Source organism: Prionailurus viverrinus, chromosome B3, assembly GCF_022837055.1.
Source record: "Prionailurus viverrinus isolate Anna chromosome B3, UM_Priviv_1.0, whole genome shotgun sequence".
NCBI classification, from domain to species: Eukaryota; Metazoa; Chordata; class Mammalia; order Carnivora; family Felidae; genus Prionailurus; species Prionailurus viverrinus.
The window spans coordinates 47,470,547-47,493,969 of record NC_062566.1 but is presented as its reverse complement, the minus strand read 5'-3'; the positions used below and the strand labels follow the sequence as shown (position 1 = coordinate 47,493,969).

The 23,423-nt window shown below is 44.0% G+C and overlaps 1 protein-coding gene and 1 pseudogene across 3 annotated transcripts in view; one reads left to right on the top strand and one right to left on the bottom strand.

Annotated features, from left to right (window-relative positions):
* MYO5C (myosin VC) overlaps nucleotides 1-23,423 on the bottom strand; it is a 104,295-nt gene that overhangs the window by 33,670 nt on the left and 47,202 nt on the right. For all 3 annotated transcript variants that reach the window (XM_047862143.1, XM_047862145.1, XM_047862144.1), the window contains exons 14-29: nucleotides 21,624-21,707; nucleotides 19,747-19,881; nucleotides 19,225-19,322; nucleotides 16,714-16,800; nucleotides 16,146-16,257; nucleotides 14,890-15,101; nucleotides 12,151-12,316; nucleotides 11,670-11,816; nucleotides 10,119-10,283; nucleotides 8,737-8,830; nucleotides 6,085-6,148; nucleotides 3,828-4,008; nucleotides 1,838-1,931; nucleotides 1,540-1,603; nucleotides 1,373-1,453; nucleotides 339-519 (exon numbers count right to left, since the gene is read on the bottom strand). In XM_047862143.1, coding sequence (XP_047718099.1) covers nucleotides 339-519; nucleotides 1,373-1,453; nucleotides 1,540-1,603; nucleotides 1,838-1,931; nucleotides 3,828-4,008; nucleotides 6,085-6,148; nucleotides 8,737-8,830; nucleotides 10,119-10,283; nucleotides 11,670-11,816; nucleotides 12,151-12,316; nucleotides 14,890-15,101; nucleotides 16,146-16,257; nucleotides 16,714-16,800; nucleotides 19,225-19,322; nucleotides 19,747-19,881; nucleotides 21,624-21,707 — 1,965 coding nt within the window. The remainder of the gene's footprint in view (nucleotides 1-338; nucleotides 520-1,372; nucleotides 1,454-1,539; nucleotides 1,604-1,837; nucleotides 1,932-3,827; nucleotides 4,009-6,084; nucleotides 6,149-8,736; nucleotides 8,831-10,118; nucleotides 10,284-11,669; nucleotides 11,817-12,150; nucleotides 12,317-14,889; nucleotides 15,102-16,145; nucleotides 16,258-16,713; nucleotides 16,801-19,224; nucleotides 19,323-19,746; nucleotides 19,882-21,623; nucleotides 21,708-23,423) is intronic.
* On the top strand, nucleotides 17,914-18,902 carry LOC125167680 (glyceraldehyde-3-phosphate dehydrogenase-like; annotated as a pseudogene).

The window sequence follows — 23,423 nt, the reverse complement described above, 5'->3', positions numbered from 1 at the left end:
AGAGAGAGAGAGAGAACGAGGATGAGCCAGGGAGGGCCAGAGTGAAAGGGAGAGAGAATCCCAAGCAGGCTCTTCACTGTCAGTACAGAGCCTGACATGGGGCTCAAACTCAGGGACTGTGAGATCATGACCTGAGCCAAAATCAAGAGTTGGGCCCTTAACTGAATGAACCACACCCCCAGGTACCCCTATAGTTTTATACTCTGACCCAGTTATTTCACTCCTAGAAAGCATAATTCTGATCCATCATTTACTGCCAAGAAACTGAGTTTTATTCCACTAACAAATGACATCTCTAGAATAATGGCCACACCTGGGGCCCACAGATAAGACCATACCATGTTTTCTGATGTCAGCCTGGTAACTTCATGACGGATACTTTCATTGATGTCAGTCTCTTCTCTAAATAATTTCTGCAGGTGGTTGATTTCTTGACTTAGATGCACCACTTTGAAGTTCAAAGCTTCAATTTCCTTTTCATAGCAATCCTTCTGGGACTGGAAATGGCTTTCCAAAACACTGTCAGAGGACGGGTCAACAAATTAACCACTGGTTTTTATTCTGCCATGTTGTTGACTGTGAGTGTGTACATGTGCAACAGTTATAAAAATTCACAATTAGAGCCATGATAAGTACCTAATTTTACTTATGTACACATAGTTACACGCTATGGAACTGTGTACACAGGATTATAAAATCCTAGTGAGTTAGGAAGCATTATGTGCATTAACATGCAGTTAATAATAAGAAATTATAGACAGTATTAAAATTGCATGTTAATAGTTTAAGAATGTGTTCTGTATGATGCAACAATAATAAATATACATTCATTATGCATTTATCCAGCCTCATAGAATGTACAACACCGACAGTGAACCCTGAAGTAAACTACTGATTTTTGATGATAACGACAGATCAGTTTAACAGACATACCACTCTGGTGGGAGATTCTAATGCTGATTACATGGGGGCAGGGGAAGGGAAATCCCAGGGAAATCTCTGTACTTTCTGCTAAATTTTGCCGTGGACCTAAAGTTGTCCTAAAAATAAAGGTTGTATGTAAAAAATTACAGCAAACTCCTTAAATTTAAACACAGTTATATCTCTATAACAACCCTGGCTAACTTATTTGTTATAATCTGTTTTTACTGTACAGGTTATGGGTTTTATTACTTGAAAGTTTATCCTTTAAAAAGATTGTTTTCCATTATTCAACTCATTATTTAATTCTCAAAATATTTCAAGTGATTACTAGATCATCCTACTGTAAGGAATTTCCTTGTGTGTCAAATATGTGGAATATAAACTTTTGACTTTCCTCTATCTATCATCTCTGAAAATAAAAAAAGAACTCTGAGGGGGAATTTCTCACTGTGTTGCTTTCTTCAGTCCTTCATAAGCAAACCAAAGTTCTCCATCCTCATTTAAATGTTCCAAATCTTCCAAAGAGAGCCTGGAAAATAAGGAAGGGTAAGAAAATCTGTCATCTCTCTCATGTGTTACATGTTCCTAAATATTTGATAATGCAAAAATGATTACCTGCTTCTTACATCTTCAATGTCATAGCTTTCAAGAAGTTGTTTGGTGATCTCGGACATCTTTTCTGAGAGGAAGAGGCAGAGCTGATATAAATTACATTTTTGAATGTGGTTCCAATTCTCTAGATGTCACACAGAGTCTCCAGCTAACCATACCATCAACTAACTTACTGGCCATTCAACCAAACAACTAACCAACCATCCAACTACGAAGGCAACCAACTATTCAACATACCACATATCCAACCAATCAGCAAACCAACCAGACTTGTGGGCTCAGTGACTCATATTTTTCTTACCTCTCATTTCCCGTTTTTGTGATTGCACGTGTTTCTCCACATCTATCTTCTGTGTCTGAAGTAGCTCTATCTCCTTTTCAAATTCAGAGATTGTCTGTATCACAGCAGCGACCGTACCAGATGAAGAAAAAAACAGCTATTATGGTTTATGTCAGACAAAGAGAATACTCTTACTGTGTTGTGTATCTACCCAAGACATCCTTACCCAGTTAAAATCTTGTTCAATCATCACTACCTACACAGTAAGGTCTTGAAGCATGTTTAACTGCTCAAAATATTGTTACCTATTCCCAGATGTAGTTGGTTGTAGCAACAGAATTAGTTTCCTTACCACATAAAGGGAAGAAATAGCTCCTTACTACAGGGGTGGGCTGCTGTGGGGAGGAAGAGGACCCAAGAGAAGTAAAACCTAAGAGGCTAAATTCCTTTTCACTGGATGGTGAACTCTAGGATGCAGGGATGTGGACAAGCCACTACCCTCATAATTGTGGGTTTGGGCTCCTGCCAGGTTTTAATGTGACACATGTCAGAGCCAGGGGTACCCAAGAGGTTAGGAGTTGGCTGTGGGGGTATGATGAGGGTCCACTGAGAGGCAGCACACGTTGTGGGGGAAGAGGCTGTATTTTGCCTTTATTACCTTGTGAGGTCAGCCTGAGAAAGAATCACACGTGTGTGTTTTGTAGCTAGGGGAGACATGCAGAGGGAAATAACCCCTCCTTGATATTTTCTCAGTCTAAGTGTTTAAGGGCTAGAGTTCCAGTTTCTTCAGAGGGTGAGAAGGCGGATCCAACTGACATTTACTGATCACTTTACATACACAACCTAATCCTTACAACAGGCCCATGTGGTGATACAGTAATAGTTTAGACAGAAAGCTGAGGCTCCATAAGGTGAAATGGCACACTCAGGGTCACATGGCAAGCTGATGGGGCCCCAGGACCATCCAATCCCAAAGACCTTCTTTTGGTAACACTTCAATAAATTTTTCAAGTCATATATGATCATAATGTTATTCATTTTCTGTGAAAATCACACTGGTCTCCTTAATATATCACATCGAGAGTTTGGAACACAGTTTTAGCTACCAAAGCGGAAGTGCGTGACAAATAGTGATGCCTCACTCCAAGAGCAGCCATAGGACTTCCCAAGATGCAGACTAGCCAGATGATACGACTCCCACAGATTGACATGTCTTATGTGAGCTCCATTCTTATGGAGCAGTCAGAGCGATATGTGATCCTCTCTGATCCCACAGTCCAAACTCCTCCTTTTAAACAATAGGAAACTGGGGTCCAGAGAATACAGACAGTTCTGCCAGGAAGTCAAGAGAAGACTGTGATTCCTAAAGCTCTTCAAAACCATGCATGGCTATTCCGTGACAGTTACAGAGAATATTTGCATAATCTTAACAATATTCTACTAACATGCATTTCACTTATTTCATGGAAGCTTAAAAGCTTTCTTAACTTACACTGAAATGTTTTGCATTGAAGAACACAGAGACATGCAGTTTTGTGTTTTCTGGTAGGGAAGGAATTCAGTTACGCCTTGACTGTGCAAACATGGATCATTGCTTTTGTGGATTTTCTGATAACAATTTAAAATATATGATGCTGATAATAAGGTAGTTTAATTTTAATACAGGTATTTATAGAAATACAACAATGGGATGGGTTGTATAATAAGGGTTCACATCAACTTTTAATTTAATTTGAACATATTCTCTAGGTCAACATATTTGAATAGCTTCATATAATTACAAAATAGTTAGAAAGCTGAGTTTTAAAATAGGAAAACCAATTATTGGTAAGTTAAAGGCAGCTTGGGGGTTCATCCTCGGAAGAACTGAAGGGATCAGGGTCCTTTTGACTTTGGTCATTATACAGATGCTGTTGGATGTCTGATCCTGTGGGAGTCTGAAACTGCTCCCTCTGTGCAGGTCAGATAACTTAGCCCAAGAGCTCATCTGGCAGTGAGAAGCCCCTTCTACCTTTGCCTGCTTGCTCAGTTGGGCCACCTCCCCCTTTAAGGCATCGGAGGTGACACGTTCTTCCTCCAGTTGGTGCTGCAGGTGCATTTTCTCATCCTTGAGAGTTTGAATGTCTTTTTTCAAAGAGCAGATCTGCTTCTCATAGTCTTGTGTTTTCCGTTCAAAACTTTTTTCAAGAAGTCTAGGTGCAAAAGAAAAAAATAATTAACTCAGAATTTCTCTAAATTTCTTTAACCTGAATTAGAACAATACATCATTTTGAAAATAGTAAGAGGAGACTTGGAAAGGAGACAAGTTAATTAGGATCTACTGTGACAGTTCCAATAGACAATGGCCTTATTTTTACCTGTTTCCTGTCCCCTTAGGTTAGGGAAGTTTCTTATACCTTCTGATCTGATAAATGTGGCTCTACTGTGGTCACACGCAAGAAACACAGGGTAGGGAGGCTGAACTCAAAGACTCAGTGGTGGCTGGGATACTGTATTTCTGAATCCATCCTAGTTCTGTGTGGTTCCCTGTGGTCTCTTGGAGGGGTCTCTTCCCTTAGCAGAGACCTTGGCACATTCTGCCAAGTACTAGCCCCTGCCAAGTTCCAAGGATCCTAGAATGGTTTGGCTAGTTCCTAAATAAGTTAATACAGCCATTTAACATGTCAAAGGGGCCAGCCACTCAAACATTCTAAACTAAACTACAGCAAATCCAGGTACGCCAAAGTCCCTGGAAACTCAATTCCTTGTGAGATGGTTGCTCAATTAAATATGGGACAATTGACCAAGACAATAAATAACCAGAGAGAGATGTGACCTAGCCCAGCCTGACACAGCCCGGGGCTGGGGGGGGGGGGGGTGTAGTCAGAATTGAAGCAGTCCTAGGGCTCCAGGAGTTTATTAAATCACCATTCTACTTGCTAGGCTGTCATCTCAGTCCACTTTATGACTTGCTTTCACAGCCCAAAGGGAAAATCCCAAGGAAGAGAGTCACATTCCCAATAGGTTTTTGTTTCATTCACTTTTAGAGATACTAACAAACTTCTTAACCTTGTTTTTACATTTTTCAAAAATCCACAGAGCTCCTAAGAGGCCAGTAAAGTACCTTGAAAAGAAGAAAACTGCAACCAAGAATCTATGTTGAAAGAATCTCAGACTTGTACCTAAGCTGGTTGGGAGTGCCCCCCGCCCTCCCAGACTGCTGGCATCTGTACGCTCCTTGAGGGTTGTGACAGGGGCCAAAATGTCCCCTGTCAGCTGATCAAGGGCCAGATCAAGCTACAGGTGAGTGCTTATGAGGACTACAATAAGTTTAAAGTCACCTGGCCCTGGCCTGCCTCTCCAAACCCCTTCTTGAAATGATTGCTCCCAAGCAACCCCAGTGCACCATGAGATGCCAAGAACCAAGCTCCTCTCTTAAAGTTAAGAGTTCACTGGAAAATAAAAATTTCAAGGTGAAGAGCCAAATATCCCTATTTTAAAACTCATAGAGGATCATGAAACACTTTGTCTATCTGTTAACTCTTGGAGCTCCTTGGTGACATTTCCTCCCCTAACGTTGTGGCATCCATCCTGCTCCTTACGCAGACCCAGGCTCTTCTGCCAACTAAATGCACAGGAAGTTATATATATATATCCTATCACCCCAGGCAGCCTGAGCCTTGTAGCCCTGAAGAGAAAGATGCCAGGAATATTTTGTTTCTCCCCAGCACCCTGCCACGCATCCCTACTTTGAACTCTAAAACCTTTGAGTTGACTCTAAGAGAAGGGAGTGCAGACTGCAGTCTTTAGAAATGAACAAAGGGTTTGGTATTGAGATAGGGAAGGTGGGACTGGTACCGTACAAGGTCATGGGGACCTGCCTTAACTGTTGTGAGGTGCGTTCCATCCCTTATCATCTAGGACAAGAGTCAAGTTAACAGACACAACAGACAGGGGAGGGAGGAAGTTGGTTTCCTGGGCAGTAATTTTACTTCTTGGACTTGATGGAAGTTGAAAGGGGTGGCAGTCTCTGAACTCCTGTCTTAGCAATGATGGGAAAGTGAGAACTTCATGGTGGTCCACTGCCCACAGCTGCAGACCCTGTGCAGTGTCTGAAAAGCACACACTGGGATGTGGCTCTCACACGTCTGACTCTCTCACTTCCTAAAAGATTCACCGCCCCCCATCCTGTATCTGTGACCTGCTAGCTGCAAGCTGAGAAGCAAAGTATAAAACAGTAGAAAGAGAGAGAAGGAGGCAGTAACTTTAAGGCAAACTAGGTTTCATACATTCTTTGTCGCTCTTCTTTTTGCACATCATCAAAGAGCTGCTTGGTGAGGTTGTCCATTTTTTCTGTGAAAAGAGAATGCTCTTTGAAATATATCTGCAAACCAACGCTTCCATGGTTTCATGTCATGTTTAAGAAAGTGAGAATGTGAGAACAGTCATGGGATATTGATGACTAGTAGGACTTGAGAGGGTAACTGTCACTTTTATAATTTATAAATCAGAAATACAGACAAGGGCGGGGGATAATCATTCTGACAAATTGGTTCTGTTGGAATGTGTGAATAGTTTCATTTATAGCACTTTTTTTGGTCTGAGGATCATTTGTTTGATTTGAAAAGGCATATTGGCTTTGAGACAATATACATTATGAAAACTACATGGAAACCCTTTTGGATTTCTTCCTTTGGGAAGAAAATGGTCAATTTAGAAGCCAGCGGCACCTCTGCTCCAGTTGTGACAACCAAAACTGTCAGACAGGGCCATATGTCCCCTGATGGGGAGAGGGGAACCATAGTGGTTCTCTTGGCTCAGAACCACTCATTCATGACAACCAAGAGAATAATGAAGCGTCTGTCTTTATCTGGGGAAGAGGAAGTATAACAAATCTCCTGTTGCATTCAGTACAAGAGTCTCTAACAACAAAGCATAGGTTGAGGGGACACTGGAAAGCCAGGCTATCATTCACTGGGGTTCTGGATATTCTGAAGCTGTGACAGGCCTGTATTCCCAGCATATCCACACCAAACAGGTGCCCTTCAAAACGGGAGGAGTCCATTAAGCCTGATATCTCTATTTGTATATAGCTGACACCTCATCCTTGAATTCTGCCCATTTCTGAATTCTGCCCCAGAGGGGAGCCCAGAGATGAGGTGATGATAACTACCCTGAATTACTGGTTTAAAAAAAAAGCCAATAGTTTAATAGTTTGTTAAATGAGGTATCAAATGTCCCTGAATCAAAATAACTGCGACAGAATGTCACGAGTCAGCCAGAAAATACTAGAAAAATGCTTAAGCTTTAATTTAGAAGCCAGCATATTTGATATAATTTTAATTTTCGTTCACTCACAGAATTGGTTTCAGTTCTGGTGCTTACATCTTAGGCCATTTGCCAGGGGGTGAAAGAGCTGCCCAAATGTGATTTTCTCCCTGGGAGCAAGGGGCTGATGTCCACATTGGAACCTCAAAAAGGGGAAACATTCGATAACAACCCTTAGTAATAAATAGGTCACAGGGTAATCGAAGGCTGGTGCTTTTCACAAAACATTGTTTGCCATGTTTAGGGACACTCAGAGCATAAGCGGTTTATAAACACTGGGACTGAAAGTTTTCAAGCACTTTTTAGAAGGATATATAAAATTATGGACCCAAACAGATCAATGCTATCAACTATGTAACTTTCAGGATGCATTTGTGGGAATTTAAATTTTCTTGTGGGAAAATCCACCTAATGTTAGAAGAAAGAGCAAATATACCCAGGAGCAGTGTACTGTGATAAAGGAGGTGGAGGTGGACAAGCTCTTCCCTAATTCAGGTCCAAGGTTTCCTCAGAGAACTCTGACCTCGTGTGTCAGTCAATGCCCACATCATCAGTCCTCAGAGGCAGGGTGGAGGATGTGCAGTACCTGTAGCAGGAGGTCACTCCCATCCTGGGCGTCATCTGAACAGCCCTTCCTGCTCTGCTGGCCAGGACTCAGGATGTTTATTTCCTCCTCCTGACATCTGTCTCTCCCAGGCCTGAACCCCCAGGGCACCTGTGCTCCTCCGGCCTGGTGTATCCACGGCCTGCTGGGCCTGAGGTGTGTGCTGGGCCCCCAGGCCTGAACTCCCACTCCCCTGCTGCCCTGTCAGAGCTTACAGAAACAATCCTCTTAAATGGGTGTGGTCATTTAAACCATCTGGTCAGGAGCCCCCAGGTTCCTGTTCCTATTGGGATTTAGCAAGAGCTTGCAATCAGATTTTGAGTTGGAAAGCTATGGATGGACAGAGCTAAGCTGCTCCACATCCCTGAATGAAAGGGATACCGCTGGTTCCAAGGGTCTGACTCTGACAGCCTGGGGGTGATGTGGCTCAAGTGCTTAGCAGGGCCCTTCACTCAGAGCCGGGGCAGTAAGCAGAGGAGGGGGTGCCACTGAGACCAAGTCATTTGGACAGATTTGAAATCTGACTACAGATCCTCGGCCAGCAACAACACTGCTCCAGCATCACCCTGACTGTGCATCTGGATCACCACAAAGGTTTTTAAAAATATAGATAGATGCCTGAACTACCCCAGCCACCACCACTCACAGACACACCCATGCATACACACAGACACTGTCCCCCCCACCCCCGGCCCCCATCTTCTGATGGAAAAGCTCCAGGCTTATGGCCCAGCCATCTGTATTTTGCAAATGGCCCAGACGGTTCTGAGACAGGGATTATCGTGCTGTCTGACAAAAGATGGAAATAAAACAGATGCCTCTGTAGGGTAAAGTTACCACAACTTAAATATAGTTATTCCCTGTGAGGCAAAAAATACCCTCATTTCCCTGGGTATACATTGCAGATTCCTGGTTCTGCCTAAAACTCCGTTCATACCCAGTAGTTATTTCCCTAATGACTAGACAGGTGAGCACATGAATGTTCGCATCGAGCCGCCTTGGGCTTTACCTTTCAACTCTTCAGTCTTCTCTCGAAGCTGCAGCTCTGTTTGCTCTTTTTGTATTTCCAGTTCTGAATTAAGCTTCTGAAGCTTTGCCAATTTCTAGCGAAGAGAAGAAAAAAAGCTTTTTTGAAAACCTCACTTCCAGTTTTGTCACCACAGCCTTTCTTGGTGAAAACCTGTATTTTTATTTATTTATCCATCCATCTATCCAGCTCAGCTCCTATCCATAGAGAACAGCCAGCACCAGCCCAATGCAAGATGCTGTCTCTACTCCACTCACGTGCAAGAGCTCCATGTGACTTCAGGCACTGGCTCTCAACCTGACCCAGCAATGGCTGAAATCAAGGAAAAAGAGCCAAATCCAAGGTCTCCTCAAAGTCAAGAAAGCACCTCCATCCTTTTCTTGAAGCTTCTAGATAGCCAAGGTATTTATGTATTTAATATGATAGAAATAATTTATATATAAAGTGAATCCACACTTTGAGAGTGTTATTACGCAGTAAGGATGTGTGATCATGACAGGAACTCTATTATTTTAGCTTCTCCTGGTAAAATATCTGCTGGGCTGACAGCTGGGGCCACTTGGTGCTGAAGGTTGGTGACCGGCAGCGTGGGCAACGGCATCAGCTGGGCGCTGGACCACGGGGAAGGTGCCCTGGGGCTCCAGGCTGCCACAAACCTGGATGCTGTAGAACTTGAGAAAGTATGAGAATGGAGGGTAATAAATACTACCTCTTTAGAAAACAGTAGCTCACACTTGCGCAGGGCTCTATGGTAGGCACTTGGCTAAATTATTTCATCTGGCAATTGTATCATTTCAACAACTCTGGCAGTCCCTTGTTGTTATTCCCATTTTACATATGAGGGAACTAAAGTTCAGAGAGGGTGTAAGGGACTTGCCCAAGGATGCTCAGCCAGACGCCAGCGAAGACAAGATTTGAACCTGGGACGTCCGACTTCTAGCTACTGCTCGTTTTATTGCACTACAGACACGAAAACCTGCTCCAAGCTTTTCATTGCTATTTTGGGGAAGGCATATGCCAGGACACATACCAGATGGGAAAGCGACAGGGACCGACATCATCCTGGAAGAGAGGGAAGCATCTAGCCAGGGCTCCTTCTCTTTAAAGGGGCTTTCATCACTTCATAATAGTGAAAAAAAGAGGAAACTTTATGTTTTGCTTCTTGAAGTAGGAGCCTCCTCCTCTTCACCCAGACTCTAGGACTCTGATCTCCCTTCTCCTAAAAGCTAGCCATCCTTTGGTAGTGGAAGCCAACAGCAAATCTGATCTGTTCTGCAGAAATCTGCTTTGTTGGAAAATGCTGCGCTGTGACCTTTTGCACGGAAAGACTCGTATATATTTCCATAATCGCACCCGGCACAGACCTCTTCCATGGCAGCCTTGTATTTCCTCCCCTTCTCCTCATAATTGTGCCTGTGGGTAGCTGCCCTGTCCAGTTCTGATTCCAGTTTCTGAATCTTCTCCATGTCACCGGCTCGAAGAGCAGCCAGGCTGGTCACTTTCTCCACCAGCCCATGGTTCTCTTTGTTCTAGAGGAAAAAAACAGGAGATGTTTAGGGATTTATCCAAAATGAAGAAGCTGTTCCATTGGTTTCTCACAATCTCTGATGTGGCATCTAAATCCATGACATGTATCACTATGATGGCATGTGTGACCATCTTCATCCCAGTGAAAACAGCAAGGCCGATCTTCTCAGGTAAACTTCCTGAGCTGATGGTGCATTTAGTGTGGGATCAGCCCATTCCTGGAGCTCCAAGACAACCCTAATGCTGTAGGATGAATTGTGTCCCCTGCTGCCCGCTCGCCCCACAACTGTTCACACATTGCAGCCTAATACTCAGCACTTCGGAACGTGACTATATTTAGAGATAGGGTCTTTAAAGACAAAATTAAGGTAAAATGAGGTCATATGGGTGGGCCTGATTCTAGCATGACTGGTGTCCTTTTAGGAAGAGATTAGGACACAGACACACAGAGGGAAGCCGGTGTGAAGACAAAGGGAGAAGGATGCTATCTGCAAGCCAAGGAGAGACAACTCAGCAGAAACCAACTATACCAATACCCTGACCTTGGACTTCTAGCCTCTGTGATGGCAGTCCTAGCAAATGAATACACCTAGAATGGAGTCCGGGCAGCATGGGGACTTGCAGGGGCCCTGCTCCTAGCTGTCACAGCAGCATTTTGCTGTTCTGCACGACCCATGTAACATGCAGGCCTGTCACCCCACAGCACAACGATGAAAGCTGCATCAAAACCTCAAGCTGTTTACACACTCATCCCTTCACTAAGGACCCCTATAGCATCGTTCATGGCTAAGTTTCAAGTTTACCTTAGGAGAATCTCGGGATTATTTGAGACGGGCAGACCAAGGGGTGAGTTTTATAGATCTGGACACTGCATATTCCACAGTCCTTCTCCACTGGCTAAGAACATGAGGATTTTATTTCCTACCAGTGAGAATGGTATGAGGAATCTCCCCAAACGAGGCAGGGCTGCAGTTAGACCATATAGACCTTTGAGCAAATTAGAAAGTGCCAACTCCTGTGAGACAACACAGCCCTGAGGGAGCATGGCTTGGCATGCAGACAGCATCTTTGTGCAGATTAAAAAAAGGCACCCCTGCCTCGAGGCAGCACAGCTTTGGACACATGGGTTGGCAAAATCAAAGTAAGGCTGGATTTCAGCTGCACTTGCACTGTTGGGCAGCGGCCCTTGTGCAGTGTACAACCTATACAACCACATGTAACAGCCCTTTACAGTGTACTTCTGTTTTCTAGAGCAGGTGGTCCACATAAACTATTTGAACCTCCTAACACAGGCATAAATTTTAACAGCATTAGCTGAGGAATTGGCCCAGGATAAAATAAATTTGTTAGAAAAAGTACGTATGAAAGATACATTTACAAACACTTACCTGATCTTCTAACTTTTTCTGCAAACGCTGGACCCTGTAAGTAAGCTGAATGTTGAGCACAAATCGTCGGATACTCTGGAATCTGCGCCTGGCCAGCCACGCCCGTGCATATTTCTGAAGGATCACAGCCTTGTGCTCCTCCAGCATCTTTGAAACAAGATATTAGGAAACATAAATTGGCTCTCCAGTGTTTCTCTCACAACTCCTCCAATGTTGAGTGATGCAACTACGAAAATATTTTCACAATGCAAAAGACAAATTTCCTGTAATCAACCCACAGAACCCTATTATACCTAGACCACTGAAACAATAACCAAACCCCACCTATAGCAGACATGTGTGAACAGACACTCATATACCAGAACTCCCTGCTCTCTATGAAGGTCTTCACGCAGAAAAAGAGATCTCACTATGATTGGTGAAAAATAACCTGAGCCCTGGGAAATTCATGCCCTAAGAAAGCACGGGATCTCAGCTGCACCTTCCGATACTTCCTCCTCGCCAAGAGTCCTCGGGTGTAGGCCTGGATGGTGATGGTGGCCATGCGAATCAGCTGGTAGAGACTGCGGACAAGATATCCACGACAGTACTTCTGAATGATTATGGCTGCCCATGCTTCTTTTAAGGCTGTTGCGGTAACAGCTTTCCTTGGTTAAAAAGAATGCAGAGTATATCTGTTATCCACAGAGCACGGACTTCTACTGTAGAGCAACATGCTTGCATAGCATTTAAAAAAAATATCTATTTTGAGAGAGAGCGAGGGAGAAAGCAGGGGGAGGGGCAGAGAGAGAGGGAGAGACAGAATTCTAAGCAGGCTCTGCACTATGCACAGAGCCCGATGTGGGGATTGAACTCACGTCATGAGCTCATGATCTGAGCCAAAATGAACAAACACTTAATCCACTGAGCTACCCATGTGCTCCAGCAGTTTGGTTTTTGTTTTTTTTTACTGAAGAATATTCAAATGCCTTGCAAATCTACCCATTAAACTCTACAACTCATTTACTCTAACACCCACTGGAAATCAGTCTCATCACGTCTCCTTTTCACCCTGATCTGAGTGTGGACCTGCTCTAGGCCAGAGGAACGATGTGGCAACTGTCACATTCTTCACATGCAGGTGGATCCATCCATCATCACTCACATATGTGGAAACAAAACCGGGCTTTCCATCCTTGTGGGAAATCACGCTAGAGGCTCTAGATCAGGGCAAATTATAGCCTGGGGACCAACTCTGCAGCCTTCCACCTGCTGCTATTGCCAAGTGTTATGGCAATGCAACCACACCTATTATTTGTATATCATTCATGGCTAATAACGGCAGACTTGAATAGTTGAGAGGAACTGCAAGGCCCCTAAAGCCTGAAGTAGTTGTGGATTTAACAGAAAAAGTTTGTCAACTCCTGTCTAGAGGACTAGAAGTGAAGAACAAAGTTCTTACCTTCATAGTTCACAACCTCATGTAGCAGACAGACTTACAAATGGCCAAGTGGGACAAGAGGAAACATAAAATAACTACTAAAAGATCTGTAAAAGAGATTGTACAGAACTATCATTTGGCTTGTAAGCCTGCCCTTGATGGAGAGGTGGGATTTCTGTAGACAGTGAAGGTTGGAAAAGGCATTTCAGGCTAAGGATCAGTGAACACATGGAGGCCTAGCCATGCCTGAAATATTCAGAAAAAGAGAATCTCTCTGAAATTGCTAGAAAATAAGATACATGAAGAAAATTACCCAGTGAGGTCAGAAAAATAGAAACCATTTGCTATTTAAGCTTATTTATTTATTTTGAGACAGAGAATGAGCACGAGAGGGGCAGAGAGTGAGAGAGAGACAGAGAACCCCAAGCAGGCTCCTCGCTGTCAGGACAGAGCCTGACGTGGGGCTTGAACCCACAACTGTGAGATCATGACCTGACCGAAATCAAGAGTTGGACGCTTAACCAACTGAGCCACTGAGGCATCCCGTTATTTAAAAATATATTTACTGAATACCTACTATGGTGTGCGAAAGTATGACCCTGGTTCTCCCAGAGCTTCCATTCTTATGAATGTATCTAGGCCATGGGGGGCCTTGAACACTCATGTCAGAGACTGAATGTAAGAAATAGGGGTCACAGGAGGCATTAAAGGCAAGAGGAGGACAGTGGCTCCATCAGGCCCTGCTTCAGGAAGACACACAGCAGGTAGAGGCTGTGTTGTAGGACCATAAAGCAAGTGGTGGTGAAGGTCAAATCTAGGGCCAGGGTGTGGGAATGGAATGATAGGACAGACACAAGAAGTAAGCAGGGGTAGAGCTGTCAGGCTTTGGTGATTCCTAAACAGAAAGGGAGCATGAGTTGGGGAAGAAGAGAACCCTGGGCTTTCCTGCACTGGAGACTGCTTCTATTGACTGACCCAGGGCAGGGGAGAGAAAGCCTGGCTGTGTATGTAAGATGGTCACCTGAGGTGCGATGGTGAGTCTAGTTTGGAGTGTGCCGAGGCCGTGGTGTGCCAATCACATAAACAGGCCCAGATGCTGCTGGAGGTCAGGCCTCAAGTTCAGGAAGAGGTGAGGTTCAGTGACACGGTCTGACTCTTAAATACTTGCCTTCTCAACTATCCTCACAGTGTGCCAAGGAAGGAGGCAGCACAGACACAGGCAAGCACACACTGTTATCTGGGAAGAATGCCATCTCACAGGCCAGCCCGGCACAGCCTCGTGGGAGCACTCAGTGAGGGCTGGGATTGGTGGACCTGCCCTCCACTCAGCCATCCCTTGGGAGAGGGCTCTGGGTTTGCTGGCAGAGCCTTGCCATGGATCCCCCAAGGCACGGCCTGCCCCCTCCCCAACTGCAGGGAGGCTGGTCAGTGGTTACTCATGGCATTTACTTAGGGACTTCCCTAGGGCCCTGTCCTAGGCATTTTCAATTCCCACAGAAAAAGGGCCCAGTCCCTCTTCCTGGTCTCACTGGGGATTCTGATTCGCTTCAGCAAAACCCTGATTGAAGCTTCCTCTCTTCAGGGTCCTAGTTGTCACCGCTGCCATGGGAACAGTAGGAGGAGTCAGGACTACTTGCCCTAAGGTAGGTAGACTCACGGCTGGCCCCAGGAGGACACCCACACACATCTGCACCCCCCAGGAGAAAGGCCATTTGTCCTTGACAGGTCCCTCCCCCAGCGATGAACAGTTAGGAGAGTGGGCCACACAATTCCACACCTCTTCCTTGGCTCTGGCCATACCTCACAGTTTGCTGACCCCGGAAGTACTGCTGGATTGTCAGGACAGCTTGTCTTTCTCGGAGAAACTTTTTTCTCTGGAGCCAGCCACGGATGTGCTTTTGTATCACAACACAACTCTGCCTGAGCTTATCCAATCGGAGTTTCTCTAAATAAGCCACTTGTCCTGCTCTGAAGAAAATTTTAGTTTTACCAAACTGGTACTGATTAGAATCCTGGAAGAGAAAAATGATAGAATCACAAATAAATCCTTCAGAGTTTATAGTATTTGGAAAAGATGTTTAAGAGATTCCAAGGTGCCAAAATATTGTTATTTTTGACACACCTGTTCCTTGACATAAAGCAAAAAGATTCTTTTTGTTAAAAAAATTTTTTAATGTATATTTATTTTTGAGAGAGAGAGAAAGAGAGAGAGAGAGAGAGAGGTGGGAGGAGGGGCAGAGAGAGGAGACACAGAATCCGAAGCAGGTTCCAGGCTCTGAGCTGTCAGCACAGAGCCCAACACGGGGCTCAAACTTGTGAACTGTGAGATCATGACCTGAGCCAAAGTTGGATGCTCAACTGACTGAGCCACCCAGGTGCCCCAAGGCAGAAAACTTCTGATTATGACCTAGAAATTTATACTGTGACTTGTTTAAAGCCACTGGGTGAAGAAACGAGCTTGAGGTTCAGGGGTCTGCGTCTGTCTGTGGGGTAGGAGGGCTGTGTGCATGCTTGGTGATTCTTAGGCCATTGGGGAGCTTCGGCTTCTCATATGTGGTTTCTACAATAGAGCAGAGCCTGGAAAGGTCCGGTTTCTGTCTTTATTTTGGTTTGTCTTCACCACCTCCTTTCCTGGCCACAGTGACTCTGTCCCCACTTCTTTTCTATCAAACTCACTGCCAGAGCAATGACCTAAGTCCACACGGACTGCCATGTTTGGGAACCTCCTGGTGTAGTGGCAGGCTCAGTTGACTGTGTAATATAAGCCAGGCCCATCGAAGTTCCTTAAATTGTGGGAGGTCAGAGTATGATAGGAGGACTCTGGGGGAGGTCAGGGTTCAAGCCTGGGTCTGTAATGGTGACTCCTACTCTCAGGAGATGATGCCCCTGTGAGTGTGTCTGCTCTGATCTCCTTAGCACTCAAATGCTTGGGCATATTTTCTTTCATCTTTGGCATTCATGACAACACAGTCATGGGACAGGTGGGTAGGGAAACACATTTGGGAGATGGGCATCTGGGTAAGAGCCCATGATTCCAGGAGCTGAGCAAGACTGACCTGGATGAGCCTGTGTAAAACCACCTTGCACACCTCCTTTTTATCACTGAACGAAAGCTCCTGCTTGGTCATGAGCACACCATAGCGACTGTAGAACTCAATGTATGTCCACCTGCAAAGTCAAAGAAGATCTGAGGAGGTGTGGCTGTGAGGAAACACGGCATGTCTGTGGATCCCACTGCTGCTGGGGTGGCAGTGGGGGTAGATGGGAGTCTGTTCTGAACTTTGACCTTTGACCTCACCCTGAACACAGCGGACCAGGAGTGGTTTTTTTGCCAATACTCTACTCTGATGATTATGCTCTCCTCCCCCTCCATCTCCTCCTCTCAGGAGCAGTGGGGAGGCAGGAGGTGATGTTCACTAGCAGTGAAAACAGGTGATGGGATGATGGTGGCCCCTGACCGGCACATGGCCGCCAGGGGCCCCCTCTGGCCTTCCCAGGGAAGAGTGGGAATATCTTGGGGCATCTTATGCAAGTACCTGACAAAAAACATGGCAGCCTCTCCCTCGGTTCTCAGCAGACCTGAAGGTCGGCATTTTCCCCCCAAAACAAGGAGAGACAACCCACCTGGAAGGGTAGCTCTGCGCACTAATGCGAATTGTTTCTAAAACGCCACAGGCTCGCAGCTGCTGAACAATCCTTTTAGAGTCGAATCTTAAAGAAGAAGATTTCAATATGTGTTAAGCTGTCATGATGGACAAATATGCCCATGAGCAGTACAGCAGACCTGCCTGGACTGTGAGCCCTGAGGAGCGGGGTCTGCCTCTGTGATCCCCATGCAGGGTACCCAGCAGCTACTTAATGGACACCTGCCAGAGGACAAATGAAAACAGCAACTCTGTGAGAGTTCAGGAAGCTGTACTGAGGTCACAGAGAAAGGAGTGCTGGATTATGATGGTGGAAATGGAAAAGGTCTTGTGGGGGAAGTAGCCTTTGGTTCAGCTTCAAATGACAACCAGTGTGAAAGAAATATTTCCACTCACTGCATTCAAATGCCCATTTGCTGTTTGAATTCCCTTTACAGGGTACCCTCTGGCTGAGGTCGGACCCTTTGGTGGCCCACGGACACATACACCACCTCCATGGACAGTGCATGCCCCTCAGACACATCTTAGGTCTAGTCAGTTAAAAGAGACTCTACAATGTCCACTCCTAGGTCTGGGGTTTTCCTGGGGGGCCCCAGAGAACAAGTCTAATATCTCATGCCATATTTGAGGAAGAAACCTCTGTTCCTCTACAGAATTTCTTTCAAAAAACAAATTCTTTTCTTTCTTATTGAGGTATAACTGACATGCAGCATTCTAGTAGTGTCAGGTGCACAGCATAATGACTCGGCATTTGTAATATATTGCGAAACAATCAAAAGAAGTCTAGATCACATTCATCATGGCACATAGTTACAGCAGTTTTTTTTTCTTGTGACAAGGACTCTTAAGATCTATTCTCTTAGCAACTTTCAAACATGCAGCACAATATTATTAACTGTAGTCACCATGCCATATACAAATTCTTCTTATAATCAAGGAGACGTTCTGGCTTTCTCTGCTGCATCAACTTCAGTAGTAGACTATTCTTTCAAATCTATCCCCTTTGCTTCACCCTGGAGACAAGGTGGTTTAGCCATAACAGAGAGCTTGTGCTAGTTAACAGTATATGTAAAGGATGGGACTGCTCTGAATCATTAAAAAAACAGCAACAGGCTCTCTGCTCCTCCTCATTCAAAAGCAGCATCTTCTGCTGAACTTCCAGCTGTGTCCCTGAGATACGATGGTGAAGGTTGGAGTAAATGGATTTGGCAGTATTGGACACCTGGTCACCAGGGCTGCTTTTAACCCTGGCAAAGTGGATATGGTTGTCATCAATGACCTCTTCACTGACCTCAACTACATGGTCTACATGTTCCAGTATGATTCCACCCACAGCAAATTTCATGGCACAGTCAAGGCTGAGAATGGGAAAGTTGTCATCAATGGAAAGCCCATCTCCATCTTGTAGCAGCAAGACTCCACCAAAATCAAATGGGGCAATGCTGGTGCTGAGTATGCTGTGGAGTCCATTGGGGTCTTCATTACCATGGAGAAGACTGGGGCTCACATGAAGGGTGGGGCCAAGAGGGTCATCATCTCTGCCCCTCCTGCTGATGCCCATGTTTGTGATAGGCATGAACCACGAAAAGTATGACAACTCCCTCAAGATTGTCAGCAATGCCTCCTGCACCACCAAATGCTTGGCCCCTCTGGCCAAGGTTATCCATGACAACTTTGGCATCATGGAGGGACTCATGACCATAGTCCATGACACCCAGAAGATGGTGGATGTCCCCTTCGGGAAGCTGTGGCATGATTGCCGAGGGGCTGCCCAGAATATCATTTCTGCTTCTACTGGTGCTGCCAAAGCTGTGGGCAAGGTCATCCCTGAGCTGAGTGGGCAGCTCACTGGCACAGCCTTCCATGCTCCATCTCCATTGTGTCCGTTGTGGATATGACCTGCTGCCTGGAGAAAGGTGCCAAATATGCTGACACCAAAAAGGTGGTGAAACAGGCATCAGAGGGCCCCCTCAAGGGCATCCTGGACTTCATTGACGACCAGGTTGTCTTTCCAACTTTAACAGTTACACCCATTCTTTCACCTTTGATGCTGGGGTTGACATTGTTCTCAATGACCACTTTGTCAAGCTCATTTTCTGATATGACAATGAATTTGGTTATAGCAATTGGGTGGAAGACCTTATGGTGCACGTCACTTCCAAGGAGTAAGAGCCCTCTGGATCACCAACCCCAGAAAATGCAGGAAGAAGAGAAAGACCTTCAGCTGGTGGGGAGTCCTTGCCTCAACTCATCCCCAAACACACTGAGAATCTCCCAACCTACACAATTTCCATCCCAGAGCCCGCAGAGGAAGGGAGGGGCTTGGGAAGCCCTACCTTATCATGTCCCATCACTAAAGTATACTGTACTTAGCCAAAAAACAAAACAAAAAACCAGAAACACTAAAGTTCAAGAGAATCATAAGCAAATTCTCCAACATTGTGACAGAAATGGCCTCAGTGTTTTCCCTCTCCTGCATAAAAGCACTTACTCGAAGGGTAATTTTTCATCATTTGGCTTGATGCATCGGACATAGTGGGGTGTGGTTGCATTGAGGGTTTCCATGAGCAAGTACAGAGAGCTGCGGAACTAGGAAACAAGGTCAGAGAAAAAATATGCTGAAATTTGATACTCATATCAAGGAAAACAAAAGGGCCAACCTTAGTAAATTAAGAAAAAGAGTTAGCTTCATGCATTAACATCTATTATGAAAGGTTTTAGTCTGTGACTGTGAGTATTAGCATGTCCTATGTTCTGGACAGAATTCTGCTCTAACCAATTCTCCCAAATAGCAAGAACTTAGTAAATCATGTTATTGGGCACGTGGTTTTCTCAGGCCTGTGCGGCCTTGAAGGCTGAGGGATGATGACAATGAGCTGTGACTTTTCTTTGCATTTACGTATATACTAGATGTGAACCAGGTCAGTGCCCATGTCCAGGCCTGGAATGTGGGCCCCACCACTGCCTGGCTCCCTGTGGGGCCTGGCCCCATCCTCAGGTACTTTCTGTGTACCTTGCTCCCCACTGTGGTCCGGAACTGCTTGTTGTTTGGCTTGATGACTGGCTTTGCAGATTTAAATGTTATCGCTGAACCGAAAGGGGAAGGAGGAACTGGATTTTCTTGAAAAAAGCTGGCACAGAGATGAAACTGGAAGGAACAGAGGGGATTTCAATGTCCAAAGGTGTTCACTCATAGTCAGCAGGTGATACAAACCTCATAAATGGTCATAAGAACCCCATGTAAAATGAGTTTAGCGGTCTCCACCAATCTCTACAGCCTAATCTGAATCCCACAAGAGGACACTCCTCCCCCTGGATGACGCATAACTTCTTTCCAGGAATCTAAGCAGAGAGGCAATCCATGCAAATGTCTATATGTCATATTTATATTCCATATATATATATTAGATATATATTAAATGTCTGTATGGACATTTACACAGTGGAGACATTTACTAGCCCTACCTCAGCTCATGCTGTTTCAACACCTGGACTCTCCTCCCTCCTACCTCATATTCGCATCCCTGTAAATCCAAACTCTACCCATTACTCAAGTTTCTATTAAAATATTTTCTAGCTCTACCCCATTCACTCGCTTCGATTAAATTTAAAACAAAGGTAAAAAAAAATTGTGCCCTGATTCAAATTAATTTCAATTTCTTCTACATAAAAAAAAAATCTTTCACATATGAGTGACTTCTAAGATATTCATTACTTTCTACCATGCATCAATGACTTCTTTAAATGTCTTAACTTCTTAGAGCAAAACTCATTTTTTTTTCTTTTAAATCAAACACTGACAATCTCCTTTGGGGGAGAATCACTGCCTAATATATCCTTGTATGCTCCAGCTGCAAAACCCGTGGATCTGTACTTCCCACGCCTCTGAGAGCTTTCGTGCTCAGCAGAGAGACCCATCTGTGCTTTGATGTGATCTGCATTCACCTTCCAGACTGGACCCCAGGGTATGCTTGGGGATGAGTAAGCAATTGGTGAATTAAATGAACTAATTTTGTACACAAGATGCAGGCCATTTCCACATTGAATTCTCTATCATAAATCGGTTTAATAACTGAAGTTGTCATGCCTGCGACTTCTATATGATTGTTAGTGGAAGTGTTCATGCTTATGTGGAAAACTATCAAAATACTTGAATATGAACAAAGGCTTAGGGATCTTTCAAAAGAAGAAAAATAAATATGATCTAAACTGTTCACAAAATGAAGGCTTGTGTATGGAATATTCTTAGTCTCAACTATTAATAAGGAAATGTTCAAAGGGGAAAAGGAAAACCCAGAAGTCATTCCTTTGGTGACCCTACTCCTCACATAGAACTGTGGATTCGAGGAGCCTGCACATCTGAGCCAGCACTCCCTTCCCAGGTCACCCTCTCTCTGTCTTGCCCTGGTTTCTTTCATGTGCTTAGCACTACGTGCCATTGCTACTTATGTAGTTAGGGTATGTCATTCCCTCTAGAATAGTGAGCTTCATGAGGGCATGCATCCTGGCTGCCTTGCTCACTGCTATAACCAGAATCTAGGGCCAGTGCTTGGCACATGGTAGGTGCTATATACATATTTGTGAAAGAATGAATAAAATGTAAACTGTGGTCTTTTAACTGGTTATAGTAGCTATCCTTCCTCTCTGGCATCTGCATATTTGATTTCTGATATTGCACCTAGTGGAGATTTGTCTGCAAGCTGTCAGAAGCTTGGTACATGTTTGAGTCCCAATTCCAAAATAGTTATTTTTTCTAAGCATGAGCTACAGTTTGCCACTTCAAGACAGTACACATAACCACACACTTCTTACTCTTTCCTGATACACATATAGATCCATTTCAAGTTATATAATGAATAACATTAATTACCATCATAGGACCTTACAAACCTTGCTTGCTCTCAAGATTTCAACCAGCATATCATATACGGTATCTCTGTTCTTCTCAAGAAAACCTTCACATTTATATTCTACCTGTGCAGAGAAAGGATTTAATTATTGCCAAAGAAGCAAAAGCAGACAGCATCTAAGACCAAGGAGTTTTCCTCTTTTTCTAAGAATGAATAATGAAGGCACTAAAAAAGCAATCTTCTAAAAACAGATTCTGTTTCTGTTTATTACAGAAACTCTATCATATAAAACTTCGGAAGCTGGGAATATGTCACTTGCTGGAAAGAGCCAGGCTATCCCACTGCCTTGATTTCTAACTTGTCACTGATCACTCTGTATTCTTCTGCCAGTTCCCTCTAGCCACAGGTGACCAGTCATTCCCTGCAATGTCTGAAGTTAATACACACACAGGTCTAAGAAGACCAGGCTTAAGGTTCACTCTGCCTTAGGAGGAAAAAAAAGCCATCAGGAGGAAAAAAGCTCAGTGTTGTCCTTTGGGTTCAAACCAAAATACTATCCTAAATCAGCATTAATATGGTAGAAAATAAGATTTGTCTGACTACAAAACTTTCAAAGGCCACCAAAGCCCTTGAGGTCAGGTTAGAGTGGGTAAATGTTCACATTGCCTGAATTTGGCTTAGAAAAAGTCTCCACATGGCCCTTCCTGATCCATAAGGCTTCCTGAATCTCTCAAACAATAACATATCCAGGGTGGGTGCTTAAAAATTCAAACTCCAATAGTTTATGCCTCTAGTTTACATAGTTTATAATGTAATATCTACTTGTCATAAATTTTCATAAATTAGAAAATATGTTTAAAAATCAACATATGGAAATCTGTGGGATTTCTATACACCAAAATGAAGCAGCAGAAAGAGAAATCAAGGAATAGATCCCATTTACAATTGCACCAAAACCCATAAAATACCTAGGAATAAACCTAACCAAGAGGTAAAACATCTATATGCTGAAAACTATAGAAAGCTCATGAAAGAAACTGAAGAAGACACAAAAAAAAATGGAAAAACATTCCATGCTCATGGATTGGAATAACAAGTATCATTAAAATGTCGATACTACCCAAAGCAGTCTACATATTCAATGCAATCCCTATCAAAATAACACCAGCATTCTTCACAGAACAAACAATCCTAAAATTTGTATGGAACCAGAAAAGACATTGAATAGCCAAAGCTGGAGGCATCATAATTCTTGACTTCAAGCTGTATTACAAAGCTGTAATCATCAAGACAGTATGGTACTGGCACTAAAACAGGCACATAGATCAGTGGAACAGAGTAGAGAACCCAGAAATGGACCCACAAACATACAGCCAACTAATCTTTGACAAAGCAGGAAGGAATATCCAATGGAAAAAAGACAGTCTCTTCAGCAAATGGTGCTAGGAAAACTGGACAGCGACATGTAGAAGAATGAACATGGACCACTTTCTTACACCACACACAAAAATAATCTCAAAATGGATGAAAGACCTAAATATAAGACAGGAAACCATCAAAATCCTCAAGGAGAAAGCAGGCAACAACCTCTTTGACCTCAGACACAGCAACTTCTTACTAGACATGTCTCCCAAGGCAAGGGAAACAAAAGCAAAAATGAATTACTGGGACCTCATCAAGATAAAAAGCTTCTGCACGGCGAAGGAAGCAATCAACAAAACTAAAAGGCAACCAGTGGAATGGGAGAAGACATTTTCAAATGACATATCGGATAAAGGGTTAGTATTCAAAATCTATAAAGAACTTATCAAACTCAACACCCAAAGAACAAATAATTTAG